The sequence below is a fragment of the Lycorma delicatula genome, chromosome 9 (assembly GCF_047948215.1).
Source record: "Lycorma delicatula isolate Av1 chromosome 9, ASM4794821v1, whole genome shotgun sequence".
NCBI lineage: Eukaryota > Metazoa > Arthropoda > Insecta > Hemiptera > Fulgoridae > Lycorma > Lycorma delicatula.
Window position 1 is genome coordinate 70,734,522 of NC_134463.1, and position 23,293 is coordinate 70,757,814.

The 23,293-nt window shown below is 28.4% G+C and overlaps 1 protein-coding gene across 3 annotated transcripts in view; it reads right to left on the reverse strand.

Moving 5' to 3' along the window:
* LOC142329856 (uncharacterized) overlaps positions 1-12,188 on the reverse strand; it is a 34,957-nt gene extending 22,769 nt beyond the window's left edge. For all 3 annotated transcript variants that reach the window (XM_075374730.1, XM_075374731.1, XM_075374729.1), the window contains exons 1-2: positions 12,033-12,188; positions 5,054-5,134 (exon numbers count right to left, since the gene is read on the reverse strand). In XM_075374730.1, the coding sequence (XP_075230845.1) occupies positions 5,054-5,126 (73 nt within the window). In that variant the 5' untranslated portion in view covers positions 5,127-5,134; positions 12,033-12,188. The remainder of the gene's footprint in view (positions 1-5,053; positions 5,135-12,032) is intronic.
* Between the last annotated feature and the right edge of the window lie 11,105 nt (positions 12,189-23,293).

Below are 23,293 nucleotides of genomic sequence, written 5' to 3' on the forward strand. Positions count from 1 at the left end.
AGTGATAACCTTAAACATTTTTTTTTACGTAATTTATTGAAAAAGAAACATATACACTTATATCATTTTGCTGTGTGGTCTCCATAGTGTGTAATGCAAATATATCAGTGCTTTGGTAGCACATGGTTTGGATACTTCTAGAAATATAATGATCTTTTGTCTAGTAGCTGAAAAATAGTCATTCATCTACTAAAACCTTTAACTGTTTGTTCGATCTGGTAGATTTGACCCATTATCTCCTTGAGTAATCTAGTCGTGAAATCAGTAGTTTACTAGAACACTAGAAATAGAAATCTTGGGTAGTTGTAATATTTGAATGGGTAGTAAAGGTTGAAATTGTAGTGTTGCAATAAAACATCTGCACTAGAAGTCTATGTCATATGGACCTGATAGGAGATAATCTTGAGGAGTTCTTAATATGTTGCTGGTAGGAGAGCTGTGGCAGCTCGCGTATAGGCACTGTGGAATTACAGCACCTCCTATTTTCACTTGATATTATTGAAAACATTTAATATAATGAATCCTTTTTTCTTTATTTTTTTCTTTATACTTGTACAATATATAATCCTTAAGCTTAATGTCAGTAGTCATCCTCCAGTTTATGCAAAAGATACAAAAATATTTGTGTGGAACAGTGTGCTTCACAGTTCCAGTGGCATGGTGTTTGGTTGTTTTGTGCATGTGCACATAGGAAGCTGCATATGAGGCTGCGAGGGAAAGAGAGCACTGTCACTTCTGTAGTGCCGACCCTAGCGTGCTGGTGGAAGATAGTTTTTTTTTAATCTGCATGTGTTGTGCTTAAAAACCTGTTCTTGAATGTGATAAAATGTAGAATTAGGTTATTATTCTGCTTCCAGCTATTCTATTTGATTCATTTTTTTTTTTGGTTCTTTTATTTTACAAAAAACTTAACCATGGCCTTGAAAAGGCCCAGAAAAAGGTTTTTTGGAGTAGCACCCCCACTAATTTTAGCTATGAGCCGCCATTGTAGGAGAGCATGGGTATGTAGTGCTTCAAAATTATTTCTGTTCAACATAGTAAATAGTCAGCACAACCTTTCCTGCAAATTTTTGTGTGCAGAATTTCATCAGTTATAGTGAGGAGTTATGACATGATTAATTGTATGGTTCTTTTGTTTCCAGCTGGTAGTATTAGACCTAATTTTAATCTGCAGTCATACTTCTTTATAGGAAGCCTTCTGCTTCAAGTCAGTCTAATTGTTTCTTTTACATATTGACATACTATTCTTTCAATTCTGTTAATAGTGTGGTACTGATTTATCAAAAATCTATTGAACTGAAACAAGAGCATGGTAAGTATGGTACTGCAGGCTCATGAACCATATCAGAAAGGTGGCTATTTCACCCATTATTAAATGCCAATTTTCCTTCAAAATGGTTTAAACAGCTATAATAATCTTCCATGTCATTACTTCATTTTCAAAGAAGAATCTAATTCAGAAGTATCAACATAGCAACTTCATAGTTCACTCATGCACTTCTACAGAGAAAGATATACATCAATATGTTGAATATTTATTTTTAATGAATTTTAATGGGCTTCATTCCTTCACCACTTAAAATCAAATGATACAATTCTTTTCCACTTTGGTGGAAAACGTGCACCAAGTGAAATGTCATTTTTATCCTATTATTGTACCATCACATTGCAGTCTGGCATCCTACTACTGTATGTTAGTTACTCTTCAAAAGTGAGTATCACTGTTACCAACTTACATGATAGTGGCATGATATTTTAAATTTATAGTGCTCTTTAAGGTTTTCATTTGATTCTCCCTAGTTGCAAGTCTGTTAAGGTTAAATGTTAGTACATACAGAAATGAATCCATTAAATAATAAAATTATTGATGACTGCCTACACTTAAAACAAAAAAAAAAGAAGAAATCAGTAAGTAATTGCTGTTTTTAGGAAGAGGATTATGAGACTCTTAGAGGTTTCAAAAATATTGAACTCCTATTGTTAACTGGATCTTAGGTGGTTTTTGAGTGGATGCAAAGTGTATAATGTACTATTTCATACAATCATTATTTTATTGAATAACACCATCAAATATATAGCATTTATTGTAGCTGTGGTATATAAAGCAAATGAGTTACAAGCAGTACAAGTTGGAGGAGTTACTTTCTCTAAGAGTAATGCTGTTCACTATACAGCTATCCCTGAGGTGAATAGATTAAGGTTGTAGTGAAATATTGCTTATATAGCTGAGTAACATCTACATTTCAGAGGGCTTGGCATTCTGGTATGAACCAAATATTCAGTTCAGAAAAGAAAACAATAGAAAACTACTTCACTCCTATTTTTGAGGAAAAATCCAATTTTCTGGTTTTAAAATCTTCCACTTAAGTTATCAGGAAGAAACTTTTATGTAAAAAGTACCTCTATAAAAGTTCCTACATATTTATTTCTGTGTATATTTATAAAGAAACACTGAGAAATATAAGACACTAGTTACTTCTGGAAATGGCCATAATGTTTTCAGACTAACATCTTCTGTAACTATATAATGGGATAGTTTGATTATGTCGTCTAATAACACATACTTTTTTTGTCTACATATTTATTTCATATGTATATTAAGAAAAATTTAACTTAATAATTTTGTTTAATAAGCTCACTTAATTTTTTACATACAATCTTTGCTAAAAAGAAAAGTCATTCTAAAAAAAATAACAGTTTCTACTTGTATCAAACCAGGCAATAGATGTTTTTGTGTAACTCAGCACAATGCTTTAGCTTATAAGATAGGGCGTTATTATCCTTTCATTGCCTTTTTTAATGAATAAAAAACCATTTAAAAAACTTCCTATTAATCTATTTAAAATATAATTAATTTTTTTTTACGGATATGTTATTACTCTGTAAATGAAATTTTATATAATATTAATTAAAAGGTTTTTTAAAAAAAACCCTGAATTTTCTGTATCTCCATTCAATGTGCAGATAAATATGTTATCAAGTAATTTTCATTAACATTTTCTGAATTTTTAATTGGTTTTATAGTTATTTTTTATAATCAGTATCTCTATGTATTTAACTTAATATTTTTGACACTTGCGTATTAATGCCACCGCAGCTAGAGCTTTATTTAAAAACAAAGTAGTCAATCGGATTATTTATTTTTTTTATATTTATATTTATTTATTTTTTTAATTTATTTTATAAATATAATTTAACCAAACTTAACCTGCACTCGCTTCGCTCACTAACCTTGACTAATTAACACCGTAATTTTTTTGAGTATTTATTTAATAAATTCAGTAATTATTGCAATTATTTATTATTTAAATAATCAAAAACACTCCTGTTAATATTGGCCCATTTTCCACCGAAATCCGATTGACTACTTTGTTTTTAAATAAAGCTGTAGCTGCAGTGGCGTTAATACGTAAGTACCATATTTTTTCATTTGTTTAAATATAACCTTTTTGTTTAAATTTTATAGTTAATTGTATATTTTGTGATGCTGTTCTAATCAAGGTTTTACCACAGTTTCCTTTGATCCATTCAGGGAAATGGTGGGGCAGTACGTTTTTATATTTATGAAGTAACATACATACATGATATGATCTTTACAATGCACTATTATATACCAATCAGATTAAAAGATTTATTTATTTAATTTTTCTATTTATGTGTATCGAAGTGGTGCAGATGCTTAAATATTAGTTTTGAAATGTGGAAGGTTGATAATTGTTAAAGGCTTAACTGAATCTCTTAATGCTAATATTTCCATAACGCTGCCCTGACCACCATCCTGTTGTTTTCTGTTTAACAATTAATCCTAACCTGATAGTCTGTGGACAGTATAAGTTAAAGATAGAACTATTACAAGGACAAGGGATGCGGCTGACTAACTATAAGCTCCAAACTGAAAAAACTGCATTACATATTTTGATATATTCAGATCATCTTTCAAATTAATCATTGTATTATACATTTATGTTATTGAAGATAAATTTTAGTAAGAGAAAGTATCATCTAGTGGTTGATGCAAAAGGAGATGATTTGACTATAGATGGGAATATCAACGAGGCATGTGAGGACTTTAAGTATCTTGGTTCTATATTATCACAGGAAGAAATAGTGGAAACTATATAAATTATCATTTACCTTTGGTACGGATGGAAATCCAGAAGTTCAATTCTTTGTGGTGGTCTGAAGGGATATGAAAAGCAACTAAGTATAAGTTGTACAAGAGTGTTATTGAGAGCATTCTATTGTATGGGTCAGAAGCTTGGGAAATTAGAAAAAGAGATCAGGGAAGATTGTTGGCTGTGGAGATGGATGTGCTGTGCAGAGTTGTGGGGTTTCTGGAATGCAGTGTGTGAGAAATGAGGAGACCAGAAGAAGAATTGGGGCAATTGGTACAGTGATTGATGTTTTGGAGGGAAGAAGACTACAATGGTATGGGCATGTTTGGAGAATGGAGGAGTATAGATGGCCTAGAAGGATGTTGGAATGGACTCCAGGAGAAGGAGGAAAGGTGGATGATCTCCAAGGCAGTGGATATCTGGGATGATGGAGGCGATAAAGAGAAGGAATTTGGAGGAGGAAAGTTGGTGAGATAGAAGAGTTTGGTGTTTGAGATGTGAGAAATGGGCTTTATAACTGTAAACAATTGCCTAGAAGAAGAAATAAGCAACAAAAAGAAACTTAAAAAATTAGGTAAATGAGAATGATTATTTGTGTGTGTGTGTGTGTGTGTGAAACTTGATATTTTATTCTTCTGTGATAGAATCAACACTAGCTTTATTCTCTTAGGCAGATGTGTTTTCGGACATAAATATAATATTAATATAAATAAATATTAATTTTATTTGCTTCAATTTTATCCTCTTAACATTTATTCTAAAAGAAATATAAATTGTAAAGAATATAGATTTCTAAAAATAGAAATATGATTTGTCATTTACTTTATTTTTGATTTTTTTAATTAACTAATTAAGCATCACTCACTTAATTCAAATCTATTTTGATTTTAAGTATTCACTAATTATATAATACTGCTGACACCAAAAGTGCTAATTACCTTTTTTTTTGCCATCACTTTTAATAAATAAAATCAGTAAGACCAGTGACTGAAATAAGATGATTACCTTCATTATACATTCTGTAACAAAAAGAAAAAAAAATCATTAAAACATTATTGAAGAAAAATTATAAATAATAATAAATATTTTGTTACATAAAACTTCCCCCATCAAATGTAAGAATAAATTTTATGGACTATTTACCACAGAAACACGTGTTTGTTATTTTGCACTACTATCCCAGTCTTTCTTTGTGACTTATGTAAAGCTTTTGAAGTACAATTGAACCAGCCTGTGATGCTTTCTATGTAAGTATTGAAATTGTACTTAACATTATAAAATAATGTTTATTTTATATCCATTCTTTGTTCTGAATACATTGGTTATAGAACTAAACTTCATAGGGGAGCTTGGAATGCTTTTATGCGTCATTGTATTTGACTTGGTGAAGAAAACAGCAGTGAATTGTTTCTTGATTAATCTTATGAGCCTAGCATGGGATTTATTATTTTTTGGGGGGGGAATGGCAGTGCTATTTTTCTGAACGTTACATGCTTTGTATTAGGTTACCTGTGATTTTTTAGGTTTTGGTAATCAACATTCAATATATTTCTCTTATTTAAGGCCATCCTATTAAACCCTCTTTGTTTGTTTTAGAAATAAATTTTATATTTTTTGTAATTCCTTATCTTGTTAAATTTGTAAGAAAAGGAGGTTTAACTCCAAAATCACCATATCGATATCAACTTACGGTGATGAGAGGAAAAATGGAAATTCTTTGAAATGAGTTTATTATTATCAGAAATCATTTCAAAACATCATCCTTCATAAAAGATCACTTCTATGACAATCAATCTAAGTTATTATTCTTGCCAGAAACAATTTGATGCATTTCTTCATTATAGTAAAAACAATTAATATTGCCATTCTCTTTTATTTCTTTCATTAGTATTTAAATTATATTAAAAATAAACCAATCACTATAACTTTGAATGACTCCTTTTTGATAAAAAATATGTAATTTAGTTTCATTCCTTTTTTTATTGTCCTCTTTAACTTAAAAACTATATATATATTTTTTTAAATAACAAACCAAATTCATTAAATACAATGTTTCTGAAACTTGTATCATAACTTTTCAGTCATTCTTGCAGCTCATTGTAATCTTTCAGTGTAGTTGTCTTTTTAATGAATTTCAGTCACTGAAGATGGCTATGAGAGTTATTAAAAATATTATATTTATTTAATTTGGCTCAGTTTGTCTTTTAGACAGAATGCAATTTTAAATAGTTTTCAGCCTGTCCATTGTGGATGAAAACATTGCAAATAGTCTTTTACATTTTAGTGAATTTTATTAATTTTTTTCCAGTATTTGATCACTCAAAATAAACTTTTTTATATAAATCTTGCTATTGGTTCTTACTGTTATCTATTGTTTCAGTTAATTTTCTCCATTCATCTGTGTACAAAATTTTTTAATACTGTTAAACATTTCTTTCAGCTAATTCCTTGTTTTACAGTAATTCATAACATGAGACCGATTTATTGAGAACAAAACTATATATATATATATATATATATATATATATATATATAGAGAGAGAGAGAGAGAGAGAGAGAGAAATATTTTTTGTTCATGATAAATTATCAAGTAAGTCAAATCTTTACCTGCTCTGTTTCACTGAATAACAGAATGTTAATGTTATATCAACCTTCATAGAATTTTAATTGTATTTTCCTTAGAAAGAGTATTTTCATCTAATTTACCCGAGTAAAACAGACTATATATCAAAGTCATATACCTTATGACTTATCTCAGACCCAATCTTTAAAACATGTATAGTAAAAAATAATAAAGAATGACCTGCTGCGTGTAAAATCATTGTGATCTGTGTCAGAAGTGAAAATGTTCTATAAAAGCTTTTGCAATATAACAGATGCTTACAATTGCTATAAACAAAAATATATACAATATTTATGATACCTAAAAAATATATTTTTTTTTGTTTTGTTAAAAAAAACCAATAATATTTTATTTATAACTTTACAATGATGTAATTACAAATCACACCATGGTTTCTATGTATTTAATTACTTCTGATTTCTTTAACTCCCACTCATGCAAATCCTACATGTATTCCTACAGCAATTATAAAAAAATCATGTATTAATGATAACTCATAAGGTGTATTTAACAGAATTTTATTATTTTATAACGGCCTCTATATATAACAAACACTTTAACACGTACGAAAAAGAGACACTCCATGCATGCGCGCATGCGTGTGTGTTACAGTTCGATAATGAAGTAAGACTCATTCATGAGTTATCAGTTCTACTGCAACTTAATGACATTTGTATTAACAAATAAATCAAATAAACTGATATCTTTCAGCATAGATCAGTCTATAAATGGATAAAGCAAACCGGATGGTTTGAAAGAAAAGATGGTCATGTTAACAATATGTACGATATATATTCCATTTTTATTTTATAATAAAAAAAGAATCTAGTGAGATTTCTTTTTACAAGTTTCTACCTATCTCAATTGTTTATCGATGCTATGACACATGTAAAGCAAGGTTTAAGGGAAAAGAATCAGAGTTGCTTTCTAAAAGTAATGATATTCACTCTATGAGCCAGTCTTTGAGGTGAAAAGAGACAAGTGGTAGCTTCTAGTGCTGAATATCAACCACATTTTTGTGTGCTTGGCAATTATTAATTTACTCTTACCCAATAATTTTATTTAAAAAAATGTTTAATTATTAATTCTGTTTGATTTTCAGATTTTATTCATTAGTCCTAGAAGCTTCCTTGGAGAGATAAGAAACTTTAAATAATTCTAAAATGAAGCCATTACATTAATAGATAAATAAATATTTTTTTAATTTCATGATAATTGGTGTTTATATATATATATGTTTTATATATGAAATAAAAACCATATATATGGTTTTTATTTCAATTATGTGTACCTTTGTTGTAAAATTTTATTTTTACAGATTATTTTAAACTTTAGATAAATCAGTTAAATAATTATGTGTAATTCTACACATAATACCTTCTGTTCCAAGAGGAATAAAAATTAACATTCCAATATTGAATCATAGTAATTCATAAAACAATTTTTTTTAGAAACTAAATATTATTAAAAAATTCAATGACTACAAAATAATGCATTTAATTTTCTTGCTTTTTTCTAAATTAAAAAAACATAATTTTATTGTAAAAGTGTTATGATGATATATCTTTTAATAAGTATTTCAAAAACTTATCAGCCAAATATTTTATAATTAAAATTCAAAATTGAAAGAAAGAATTATATGTAAATAATATTTTTTTTTATTTATATATGTCACTTCTTCAACCTTCTTAGCTAATATGTACTGAATCTCTTAGCTACCTGGGCTACCCCCTTTGTGTTGAAACAGTGTGTTTAATACATTTTTCATACCAGAAAGAAGTAGAAAAATTTGTTGCTTTTACATTATCTGTCTCAATTTTTATTATGGCTCTGACACTTGTAAAGCACCTGAAGTAAGAGGGATACCAGTCAGAGTTACTTTCTGTAAAAGTTATGATGTTCCCAAGAGAACAGAGAAAATGCTGTTTTAAGAATAATGATTATACAATCACTGAGATGAAAAAATTAAGTTATTACTTCTAATGCTGAATATCAACTGTGTTTTGGTAATCTAGGGATGCTGCTCCCAAAATTATTGGATAAATTATTATATCATTTCCCTAGATTATTTGGTAACCTAGGGATGCTGCTGTCTAGCAGTGTATTATAGACCCAGTAAAGAAGGCAATGAAGAAACCACTTAATTCCTCACTTTTTCTAATAAGGTTAAATGGGATGTTTTTTAATTCTTAAGACTTTTGGGAGTAATTTGTGACTTACATCAAGTTCTCTAATCAGTATTATTGCTGCACCGAATAAAAACAAAACCTCCTGCTTTAGTGGTTTTTAACAGTTTCAAGTATTAATTGTCCAGTGTAAGGGGGAACATTAAGTATTCCTTTAACCTGTAAGTTATATTGTTATTTACAGCTATTGTATTTTAAGCTTTACATTGTAGTTTACTTTCCAACATGTATTGTATATTATGTTAATGCTTGCTATCCTTAAAAATATCACACACAAAGTTTTTGGTCTTTTTTGTCTTTTACAATCATTTCACCTAGTTTTTCTAGGCTTAGGAGGGTAGACTTTTGGTACAATTTTTTTCTTAGACACGTTACAATAAAAATTAGATATTTAAAATCTGAAATTTCAGAATGAGATTTTTTATTGGTCAATAAATATGTATTAATTTTATTATTTCACTGGTGATATAAGATGCTTTCCTGTTCAATGACTGAATGTTGGATTCTGTCTCATATTAATTGGTCCTACTCTTTTTAAAATTCAAAATCTTTTGTAAAAATTCATCTTCTTTAGTCATGTAGTCTTACTTCAGTTCTCTAAAAGTGCATGACTTATTTCTGTCTGTCCGTAAGTTGTCTTAGAATCCATATCGAGCAAGTTTTAAATTAATTCAGTTTGTCATTACTAATAGCTGCTCAGTGCTAACAAGTTGTTTAGTAAATTCTAGAAAATACATAGTATTTATTTTAATGAATAAGCTAGTAAGTAGATTTATAATTAGTAAATTAATGTCTTGTCAAAAATCAACTATGATGGTTTGTAACCAGAAGCTAGATTTTCAGACATCTTTGAGTGACTATTTATAATTTATGATATGTGTGATAAATTAAGATTTTTAAAGCAATGTATTTGGTAGTTTTTGGAATATAATTGTCCCTATAACTATTGAAATATTCTTTATATATTCATATTTTAATAGACAGGAAAATAGTTGATTCAGAGAGGGATGAAGATGAAATTAAAGGTTATTCTATTAATAAAACTAAAAAAATAAGACAGATAGAGAGATATTCTTGGTACAGTTGGTATATATATTTTACGTTAAAAGTGTAGTGTACATAAAAGGAAAAAATAATTAAAAGGTTTAATTTATCAATAAATTCAAATCTTGTGGAAAGTAGATCAATGGTAAATTTTTTATTTTTGATCAATAATTCTCTGATCTTTTGTAGAAAATAAAATTTATCGTCTCTTTCAAAAAGAAAGATAAGAATAAAAAACGAATTATTCTGACAAGAATATAAATATGTTTATCATTTTCTGGCAACATCGCTCCTAGAGCAATGCTGCAAGAAGGAAAGTATGGTTAACCAGTCAAAAAATGAGGCATGGGTTTCTTTGCATTTTATCGGCATTTCATGATCCAAGGACTTCAAAAACGAAAGAAGTGGGGAGTAATTGTTTGTACATACTTACACAGAAACTTTTTATTCGATAAACTGATTTTGATGAAACTTGGCACTGAGACTTGTGTATATATGGCAATTTGTTGGTAAAAATTTGGGGTCAATAACTCCTAGTAGTGGGATAGATAGTTTCTTTAGGGTCAATTTTCTTAATTTTTTTTTTTAAAAAACCCCATTTTATATTAAGCTCAGTAAATGTGTACCTGCTTATCTTGGTATTTAGAAAAAAAAAAACATTGTCCCAAAATTCTTCCCTTCCCCAAAAATAAAAAAAATTAACTTTTTGTTTATTGCTTATTTTTTAACCAATTTTTTTGTCTTACTAAGAATAGTAGTAGTGCAAATGGCTCAAAAAAAATACTTTGGTATGGGGGAACCAATCAAAGTTTAAAAGTATCAATTTTTTGAATTTTTTACAACTTTTTATAATAATATTACAATAAAATTTCTTCATAATTCACTCCCATCCCCAAAAAAGAAATCTTAGGTAATGTTTCTTCATGCAATATTATTTTTTCACTATACAAGAATAAATAACCAATGCCAAGTATAACAAGTTTGTTTTCAGGTTTTCTTCTATTGTACTGTTACAAAACAGTACATCTGCTGTTTATATAAAAAATCATCAAATATATATTAAAGAAAAGCATTCTTATTAATCTGATGCAGTTTCAAACTGTACTGTTTTATGTTAATCTTTAAATACAGTATTTTAAATTGTTACATTACGCTAAGTACGTACACATAATAGTTCTAATTAATATATTTATTGAAGAATAGATCTATGCAATATAGATAACATCAAATTATGAGAAGATGATATTACATGGAATATAAAGGGAACTGTTTTAACATTTGCCTGAAAGTGTGAAAAATAAATATATTGTTTAAAAAAAAAAGATAAATAAAAAATTCTTATTAAGAAATATTATTTACGATTCAGATCCTGTAAAAGCTGGAAAGAATCTTTATGTTTGTGAAACTGTCCGTAGATGGGAGGAAGATTATACAAAAAACCAAAATAGCGGTTAAGATCTCTATAAGTAAAGCCAGGCCTCCTATTTTTTGTAAAATCTATTTTTTTTTTTATAATTTAAAACATTTTTTAAAAAGATAAATGTAAAAATGATATGTTATAGAAAATGATTTGGAAGTTCTTTATAGCGCTTTTATTCAGTTTTTTCCTTGATGGTGAAATAGTGTTAGTTTTTAACAATGCCCATTTTATGTTGTTTAAGAAACCCAAGAAACTAAAGTATGTAGTCAAATAGCACAAGTATACTTTTTTAATCTTTAATGTGTTTATTTTATGTGTTATTTAAGTTAAATTTCATGTAATTGTAAATGTAATATATAGTGATTGTGCTACAAGGATTGAATACTACGTATGAAATTTGGACTTTCTAATTGTATGAGGTGATGTTGAAAGTTTGATTTGCTGCAAAATTTATTTGTTTATTTGTGTAATAGTTGAATAAGTTTTGTGTATTTATAGTTGAATGTGTCTAATTAAGTACCATTTTGGACTGCAATTTACATTTATATATTTTTGGACTGTCATAGTTATCTGTTTATAAATACATGAAAACTTTTTATGCAAAATCAAATTGAAGTAAAAAAAATGAAATAATTATAATTTACCCAATTTCCAGTATTGTTTTTGTAGTTTTACAGGCTGGTTGTCAAGTTCAAACTTGTGCTTCCATTAAATTAATAATACTATATAAATGTATTGTTTTTCTCTTAATTAATACATTTACAAAAGAAGAAAAATATGCTAATTTTCTTATGAATCTGGTAGCTTGTTAAATTATGAATAATGCATATACCATTCTTGTTTACAGTAAATGCAGCATAATTAAAAAACAGTATTACTACTCATATTATTTGAACCAGAGTTGTTACAGAAAGTTTTATAAAATAATTAATTCCTGTTGGTTTGTAGTAGTATTGTATTTTATACATTTTTACTAAGCTGAAACATGATTCTAACATAGGATCTTCTTAATGAATAGTTGAATAGCTGAGATGCTACCACTCCTTGGAGGCTGAAAATTAATTGATTATTACTTGCCGGCAATTATATATTTTATTATTTGAAAGTGCTAGCAAACATGAATTATTTTTCATTTTTAAAATCTTCAGCTATCAAATCTGAACTCTGTAAAAAATTATTATTTATAACGTAAATTTCAAAACCTTATCATAAAGTACTGGAACATAATCCCCAACTACATTGATCTTAAAATAAAAACAAATATATTAACCGTCAATTAAAGATTAAATACCCGTCCAAAAATTAGAAACACCAAGAAGCAAGGTACTAATGTCCAGGCTCTGCGATTAATAGGGGCATAAAATGCCCCTTGATACTCTTTTGTTCTGTTCTATTTGTAATTAAATTTATAAATAATTTTTGTATCTAGGTATATCTAAATATATATACATATATATATATATATATATAAAATAATATGTTGTGAGTCATTCATAGTCAATGCCCAGCAAAACTACTGAAGATAAATTGATGAAAATTTGTATACATGTTCTTACGATGTAAGTACACACTAAGATAGGATTTTTTGAGATTCCAAGTTTAAAGGGTAAAAATGTATTAACAGTGAAACTTACTATTTTTTAATTTCTCGGTAACAGACATAGATATCAACTTGATTTTTAAGTATGTAATCTTCATGTAAATATCTATATACCAATTTCTAGAATTTTTTTTTAGATGGTGTACAGCTCAGCAGCACAACTAACAAAGCCACTGCTACTGATGCAACTGGATGCACCTGCCTTTACTTACTTGACCAAAAAACATAAAATAAAAAGAAAATTGACTGCAATGGGAAATGGAAGTAACTATACAGAAAGGGCGAAGCTATGACAGGGATGCTGGTATTTATCTGAAAATAAGTTGTAAGAAGATTTTTTCTGAACTATAATGTAGTTTCTCCTCAGTGATTTTTCATTTGTTGGATGGCACTCCTGTGGAACTTGTCTTAGTGGTTAAAAAATCTGCTTAATATGTATGTATGTATACATATGTATATATGTATGTTTAATCTATATTGTATATATTCATTTAATATTTTGCTTGTGTCAAGTTTAGTGTGTTTGAAAGATATATTTATATATATATAAATATAAATATATATATATATAGTGTGTTTGAAAGATATATATATATATATATATATATATATAGTGTGTTTGAAAGATATATATATATATTGTTGAAGTGCATTAGTTAATAACTTTTATATGGTTAATGTCTTTTTTATGTACGACCAATTTCTATGAGATGACACTGTAGGTCAAATCTGAAATTGTGTTTAGATGGTCAAATAATATATTTTATCTATGTTTTATTCATTCAGTTGATGTTGTTTTTTGACACAGAGTGTATTTTATAAATTTACTATGTAGTCAAAGAACATAGTATATTAAAATCAAGCTTTGATATTAGCTCATAGAAATTGATACATTAACTTGGTATTAACCAAGAAATAAATAATCAATTTGACAACAACCAAATCTTAAATGAACATCCTGACCCCGTATGGGAAGACACCAACCATGTGACCGTTGCGATCGCCACGCCACCCCCTTGATACCTAGCCCTTATGGACAGACACACCTTAAGTTGAATACATTACTTGATCACATATTAAGCAGTTTTCTTAACAATTTTAAGATAGGTTTCACAATCTGCAGAGCCATCTCATCAGCACTGAAGAAAAAACTGCAGTAAAATTCTAAAAAGATCATCTGGAAGCATATTTCTATTTTTTTTTTTAATTTACTTTTTAAAAATTTAAAATAATTTTTTTCTGTAATCACTATGAGAATAAATTATTTTTAAACTATTTATGTTATAAGGCTACCTTATTCTTGAAAGCATTATATCAATGATTAATAATGCTTAAATTATAGTGTTTTTAATTCCCTGTCAGCCAGAACATTTCACTTTCTCATAACTTGAATGATGAAAAATAGAGCAAGTAAATGCATATGAGTGTATAAATAAAAAAAATTGAAATAACACACATAAGCAGTATTTAGAATTATGGTAAGTTACTACCTTACAGGAAAAACTAAATTCATAATTACCTCCACACTAAAAATTGTAACTTAAAAATTAATTAAAAATATTAACAATGAGTTTTAGAGAAAGAATCATGTATCATCTCCAGCATACAGTTTATAATTAATATTGATTGTGAGTACAGGCTGAAGAGATGAAGGCCTGCTGACTAAGAAACCATATATGATATGATAAATAATAAAATAACTCTAAGAAATAATAAAGAGAACTAAAAACTGAAAATTCCCACAACTTTATAATGTGTAGTACCTACACATAAGAACCCTACACAATAATAAATCTCTTTTATTTCTAATATTTATATCGATGTCAGTTAGCAGTGAAAATTACACATAACTATTTGTGCATAACTGTAACTTCTGCTATGATAGAGTTTAAAAACCATTCATTTAAAAAATACGATCTTGTTGTTATTAAAAAGACATTGATAATTTCTCCTGTGTAAAAAATTGTTATTAGGTTTTACTAAATGAACTTGTTCTTAATTGAAACAAGTATATATAAATTTTAAAATAAATGTAATCCTCAAATTTCTGAATTGGTTATTCTACAAAACCATTCAAGAATTCAATTTTTTTGGATTTAATCAGTAGATCTGAAGTAAACATTTAATAATAAAGAATAGATTAAAATGATCAAAATTTTAAGAAAATTCTGATTTAAAGGAAAGAAGAGTTATTTACAGTCTGTACAAGAATCAGATAATAGTTATAAAAGTAAAAGATGAAGAATGATGAGATTGATTTAAAAAGTTGCAAAACAAAACTGTAAGTAACCTATTCTCCTTTGTTTTTCAATTTGTAGAAAGAGGATGCAATAAAAGAAATGAAAGTAAAAAGGAAAGAAAATAGAGATGTTAAGATTTGCTGATTATAATTTTCTATTAACTAAAAAAAAAATCTAGAAGAAAAATATTGAATGGCATGGATTTATTGCTAGAAGGGAAATTCAGTTTAAAAATAAATAACAGCAAAACAAAGGTAATGAAGAAATTAACAAAAAAGGAAGATAATAGGGAATTTTCTATTCTCTTGTCCATGATGGTAAACTATGATATTGATTTCAAATTGAAATGTACTGGTCACACTTGAATTATTCAGGATAGTTGAAAAGTCGATTAAGAATGTTTTGAAGAAAGTATAAAGACTTTTTATTATAAAAACAATTTGGCTTGCTTAGACATTAAAAATTTTAAATTGATTATGAGAAATTGACAATTTGTTGTATGCGTAGGGGGAACAATCTCCTCCACCAGAGACATAGCCGCTGGAGTCCCCCAAGGAGCAGTGCTTTTGCCGCTCTTGTACGCGGCCTACGTCAACGATATGCCGCTGTCGGAAGGAGTCAAAACAGCTCTATTCACAGATGACACGACATATTATTATAAATCCAGAAGTATAGATTACGCGATCGAGATACTCCAAAGGCAATTGAATCTAGTAGAGCCGTGGCTCGATTTGTGGAGAATAAAGGTCAATGGTGAAAAGTCGGTGGCAGTGATGTTCACATACAAGACACGTAGCACCTGGAAATCTCAGGAGAGAAAATTCCCTTTGGAAAAACAGTCAAGTACCTGGGAGTAATCCTGGATAAACGGCTTACCTTAAGAGAACATGTTAAATATGTGACCCAAAGGGCAAAGGTCGTCAGGGCCTCACTGTACCCAGTATTGAACAGTGCCAGCCCATATCCACTGGCGATCAAACTGCTCATTTTTCGGCTATACGTCCGCTGATTCTGCTTATCCGGGGAGCTTTGTTGAACTCCATGCTTCAAAAGAAATTAGAAACCGTCCAAAAAATAGTGTTGCGGACGGTATTTGGAACACCGTGTTTCGTCAGAAACGTCACTCTTCGCTACGATGCGAAACTACACACCGTATCCGAGGTGCGGGTGGAGCAGGGACACAGACTGTTCGGGAGAGCAGCCGTGTCCGAACATGGCCATCTCCGAACATGGGACATCTGCCGAGAGTACCCTACTCCACAGAGATATAAGAAAACGGCCTCATGCCGTATTAAACAAACCACCGTGAAGAGGCGGTACGAGAGTCAGATGAGAAACCAGGCTTAGGAGCCTCTATATAGCTAACCTATAAAAGGAAACCGCGCGAAAATTCCGGCCGTGAAAGTGACTGTTTTCACAATTAAATTTTGTTAAAACTATACAAAAACTATAAAACTATAAATGGGTTCCTCAACAACACCCCATACTGACCCAAGAAGAGATCACAATTTCATTCAGTCAGCATGTGCGACTCTCCCCCCAAATAACTAGGGCCCTGGTAGGCGTATTCCTGCTAGCCCATAGGTGCTGGTATCGAATGGACTTCAGTGGATGGACTGAAGGGGAATCACATCAGGAGTACTAGGCTCAAAAACTTAGTCTCCTACGGTCAGAACCAGTAAATAAATTTCACGCTGGTCAATACAGATAGGAATGCAAATTACCAAACCTGTTCATAAATAAAACTTATAATTTATAACCGCTACTAAATAACTGATGAAATCCACCTGATAATAGAAAGATACAGCAGCAAGGGACATTGTCCAGGCTCTGCGATCTGTAGGGAGAAATATTGAAACTCCTGCCACTCTTGCGTTCCGTTCCGTTCTGTTATGAGAAATTAAGTATTAGGATAGAAAATACAATATATCATGAGTGAGAAAATTCTGTAATGCAGGTTGTAAAATAAAAAATTACAGTTGAAATACTGTAGACATTAACAACTGCTGATTGGCACAATCTAGAAGTCTTTCATTCAGAAAAGAAGAAAGCTTGTATCAAACACAGATCCAAAAATTTTTGGAAAATATTTGAGTGGAATGTAGTATTTTCTGGTAATGAAATAGGACAGTAGGAAGAACAGAAAGGAAAAAAATAGTCCTTTGAGATGAAAAAAATACTGCAGAAGAATTGAAAATTGCAAGGATCAATAAATTTCAAAAGAGCATTTTTTCTTTTCTTCAAAATTTTCTTTATTTATAGTCAGTTTATTAAAACTAATTTATCCTTTGCTTCCACTACAATTATTTTAGGACACTCTTATTGGGCCATTAAGCTGCTACTTTACATTGTCTGTCTCAGTCTTTCTTACAGAAAAGATTGTGAATAAATTTCTTACTCCAAATGGTTAAAATCTTCACCACAGGCATAATTAAAATCCAATATCGTGAAGGTAGAAAATAAAGGATTGAGGAATCAAGCCTTAAATAATTGAAATAATATCAGTATGTTGTAAATGTTGATTTTTTAAAAACATTCTTCATTTTTATTGGTACTAGGTTCAAAGAGCATTATGAGCATTACATTTTGGTACTCTGTATGTTTGTATATGTTTTTTTTATTGTTGGGTTTGGGTTGGTGTGAATTACTATTTTATCGGTATGAATACATTTAATTTATATAGGACTAGATTTTGACTGTTTATTCTTCCTCAAATTTACTTTCTCCTGCTATGATGAATAAAGCATTTGTCTTCTTATTCTTGTTCATATCTGTCATAAGGAGAGTTTTAAATAGGGAAAACTGAAGGAAATTTTTGTATGTATTTATAAAAAAATGTAAAAATTTCAATGAAAGTAGCATTAATGGTACATGTCTTGCATTTTGAATATATCTAAGTTTTTCTTTCCTTTTATTAAAAATAAATTTATAAAACTTAACACTGATCCATTAGTTAAACATATTTAAAAAAAATATGTATGTATATTTATATAAAACTGATAACTGAAATAACTTTACGCATAATAAATTATAATATATTATTAATAATTTGTTTTTTCGATAAATATTGAAATAAACAGCAAATGTTATCTTGTAAAATGAAAAAAAAAAATTGAAAACAGATAACATAGGTATGCAATATAATTTTTTATGAGATAAGATAAAAATTATTCAATTATTTTACTCTGTAACAATAATAATGATGTGTTATTTATTCTAATCACAGTTCTTTAAGAAATATTGCTCAGCAGTTTTAAAATCACAGCATGTAAAAACTCATGTGCAAAAATGTTTCTAAATTTGATTATGTCATTAGGGTAATTATTAATTAAGTGAAAAAATTATGTATAGACAGATCTTGTCTCCAGCTACTATGTACTTTGCTACCTTAACCAGTATTTTATAAAATTATGTTACAGTTAAATTATTGTTACTCTCTTTTATTTTTTTTTATTAAAAGACTTTTTAGATGTATAATTGTTTTGTCATATTGCTACCAACGTACAAAAATGATGTTACACTTTACTAAAATATATGATCAAAGCAAATATGGCATAATGCTTATGCGAATGTGTGTATGCACAAAAATTCACATACACATGCGCAACTAAACAAACATAATCTTAATATGAAAAAATTGTTACTAATAAAACTTTATAAGCAGTAAATAAGATTTTAAATGAAGAAGTATTAAATATCATAAAAGGAGCACTATGCCAATCTTAAGTAGAACATGGCATGCCGGCCTCTGTGGCGCAAGTGGTAGCTTCTTGGCTTTCCATTTGGAGGTCCTGGGTCAGGCATGGCATTTTCACAGACTACAAAACTGCAATTTCATCTCATCCTCTGAAGCACTACCTAATGCTGGTCCTGGAGGTTAAAAAAAGTAGAACGTGGCGTACAAATAAATAAACTAACATCCTTATTGCTATACAACAAAAAGCTTAATAAAATTATGAATAGGACAAATAGGACAAAATATAGGAGTGTAGAAATTAAAATAGACTTAAAAAATAGAATAAGATAAAATATTTTTAAAAATGTTGACTTTTATAAGATGGCACCAAATAAAATCTACTAACTGTAATTTGGTACCAATTTCAAATAGTTAAATTTAATAGAATAATTGTTAAATTTTTTTAATGTTGATTTTATTTTTTTTTAGTATGAATAGACCTCCCAAAAACACTGGCCATATGGAAAAAATAGATATATTTACAGTAAACACAAAGGCAAGAAAATTACACAAATTGATAAAAAGAAACACAAAATACAGAACAATTGTGAAAAGATTACTACTGACCAGGCTTTTTGGAAATCCTTATTTTTCTAATTATTACCTACTTGTACTTCAAGGAATGATTGGTCAATTATTAACCTCTAATTGTAAAATAAATTTTACAATAATTAATACTTCAATAATAACAATAAAAAAAAAAAGAGAAGTTATTAGTGAAATAAAATTTTATGCATCTTCATTTTAAAAAAAATGTGCATATGTAATTTAATAGGCATACAAGGAAGTCATATGGTGTCCACATCAAATTTTTTTTAATCTTTGGATGGAAATTCACTGAATATTTTAATGAAATTAGGCTTTATATCATGCCATTATAGTGATTCTATATTAATTGAAGTTGATAGAAAAAGAATGTCTTCAAATTGTTAGATAGAAATTAATAAATTTCTTAAAATTTTCCATTTATGTGGAAAGTGGGACTACCATAGGAATTTCTACGATAAAATAAAAAAAAGTAATTGTTGAAATTAATTCATTTATTGATCAAACTGACAACCTTTTCTTTTTACTGAAGTTGGCTAAAGAAGTTTAAAACTAATAACAATAGTATACTGTTGTTGGATTAATCATCACATTTCAAATCATATGTACCCTTTGATTAAATATCAAATAGTTTTCTTGACCTTAATTGAATTGGTGTTGACAAAAAGTAGACTGTACCTATGTATAAAAAGCAATAATCCTTGAAAAGAGTGCAAGGACAATATTTGGCAGTATTCAGTATGATGTACAGTAATATGATGAAAAAGGAACCACTTAATATTTCAAAATAGAACCTTCATAGTGATTGAATTTTTCAGTTCACAGAGACAAAGAGAGTTTTTCTATACAGTATTTTATTTTATTTCCAAAAAAATGTTGTCATAACATCACAGTAGAAACCATTTCAAATTATATTCTACTGTTTTTAAACATACAGCTTTTGAATATTATGAGTAGTGCCTAGAATTAGATTGGTTTGTAATTAAAACTTAGATCCAAACTTATTGATTAATGAAAAATATTTATTTTACATTTATGATTGTTTTTGTAGTTTTATTTTATAACAACAGAGTATAATGGTTATACTTTTCAGTTTCTGATTGAAAGTGGTCAAGTACTTGATTGCTTAAAAAACAAACATTATTTTATCTAGATATAACATAGTTTTTTCAGCAAGATTTAAAAAAATGAAATTCCTAAAATTGTGTATCCAGTAATAAATAAATTAAATATCAGTTATTTTTGTGATAAATTAAATTGATTATCATGATTACTTTGATAGCTACAGCGTGACTCATTACTAAAAGCTTTTTCTTGTTTGATTTCTGGCAAAGGGTGACATTTTTTGAACATATTGTGTCAAACATGTTGCCATCTCATCAGTGACAATGAGAAATTAAATATAATAATATTTCTGCGTATAATTATTTAAGTAATTTCAGAATTTTTTTTTAGGCAGTAAAATTACTAATTATGGTTGAAGTAAGATAAAGCTCAAAAGTAGAGTTGTACTAGCAAAGACAGGTACCATGCAAAAAGTAAGTCTGACAGTATCAAATACAAATATAAGAATTAGAAAAAAGAATTCAAAAGAGAGAGGCTTAGTAAAATGTGATGCCAGATTGTACAATAATAAGATTTACTCAAACCTACCAATATTTCTTGCATCTTACTGGTATCACTATTTAAATACTTATACGAATATTTATTCAGATTAAAAAAAATATGTATTAATTACATCATACGAATCAAATTTTGATATATTACAAATAGTTTTTTTTTTTTACCAATTTGAATACTTTTGATAATAAAAGATGGGGATTATCAGACTGAAATTCAGTTTTTGATTCAGTATACAACTAATATTTGCCAATTTTGAATGTTTGTCTAATTTTGAATGTTTTAATCATATCCAGGATTTCAGAATAGTGTTAGCAAGGATTTCAGTATATACAAAAGTACTATTACAAAAACATTCAATTACATTCTTGAGAAAGTAGTTTTTAAAACAAATTAATGAATTAATTTTTCATGAAATGCAGCTGAAATTTCTCAAGTCAAAGGAAAGTGAAGTAATAGATTCAAAATTCCTTTTGTAATTGATGCTCTTGATTGTACAAAAAAAAAAATAAATAAAAACAATTAATTACATTTCATTATATAAACTAAAAGGATTTGCCAGTATTAATGTTCAGACAACATTGTAATGTGGAGAAGAAAATAACTAGCACTGAAGCCATGTGGTCTGGAAGCACTCAACATGACAGCTGGATTTTTAAGACCTAGCATAATTAGTAATGAAATTTTTAAATTTAGATCTAAATTCATCAGGTTCTATAAGTATCTTCAAAATTTAAAGCAAAATTTCACAAACAAGTTGTTCTTCAAAAATTATCATTTTTTTTTATACAAAAAAAAATCTACAATCTCATTAAAGACATATTTGCAGACTGGAAACAAAACAAAGTGACAAGACAAACAAAATATTATTTCTAAAGAACCTAGTAGGATTCTTTAGAAATAATACTTTATTTGTTAGTAATGACACACCACCACTAGTGAAACAATGAGTATTAATATTCCATGTAATATGGAATATTAAATGTTTGGTTTCTTTTTAAATGACTTTGTAATTATAATAATAATTGCATGAACAATGGGCATCAAGCTAAAACCCATGAAATACCTTGGAGAAGACAGATTCAAAGATAAAGGTAGAAAATGATAATGTAATGAATGAGAAAGAGATTTAACACCAGACAAGATGAACAAAATCTATGTAAAAGGGTACTTCAAAGTCTCTAATTCAAGGGGGCCTATTCCACCCACAGTTTGTTGGGCGACTGAATTATGTTGATGCAGGATGGATGACAGCAGCATATAAACGACTGATGATTTGATTTAACTATTTAAAAAATAGTTGGAGTTACTTTCTCCCATTATTATAGAACCACTCTAAAACAGCAGGTCAGCATGGAAAACTCTTCCTCACTCAACCCCAGATATATGTAATTTGTAGAAATATCAGACTGAAACATAAATTGTTAGACCAGATTCACATTGTAATATTTTGTCTAGTAAGAATTTGTTATTATTTAGGAACCTATAAAAAAAATAATTTGGGGAAAGAAGCAATAAATAATTAACTATTCATGCTTGGCCATAATTGACTGAATTTCCTCATGAAAATGTAAAGTTAACTGTTGCCATAAAACACACTTTTCCAAACCCAATGCACTTTGTTATTTTTTGTTAATTTTTATACTTGTAAATTATTAGTGTTTATGTTTTTTAGTGTATATTTTTATATGCAGAAATTCAAATTGTATCAATTAATTTATTGTACAACACTTTGCATGGAACAAATATTAGCATTCATTATTATTTCAAAGATTCGTTTCCCAGTATTGTTATATTAAAAAAAATGTTATTAAAATCATAAGAAACGCTACTTCTCTCTAATCTTATAATATTACATAATGTTATGAATGAGCTTTGTCCCTTCATTTTTAATCTTAATTAGTTTTTATTCTTATTCTTTCCATGATCTTTGCTCATGGAAAGATCTTTTTGCGATTTTTGGTAAATCGCAAAAAGCTTTTAGGGAGTGATCTGAATATTTATACACAATATGAATGACCAATATTTGTTTCATATAGCCAAAAAAACAATAGAAATACAAAATATTTGAAGTAGTTAAGTTAAACAAAATTTTTTGAGCATCTTAAATTTGGATATTGTGATTTTTGACTCTCAGTCATGGATATTGTAATTTTTGGTCCT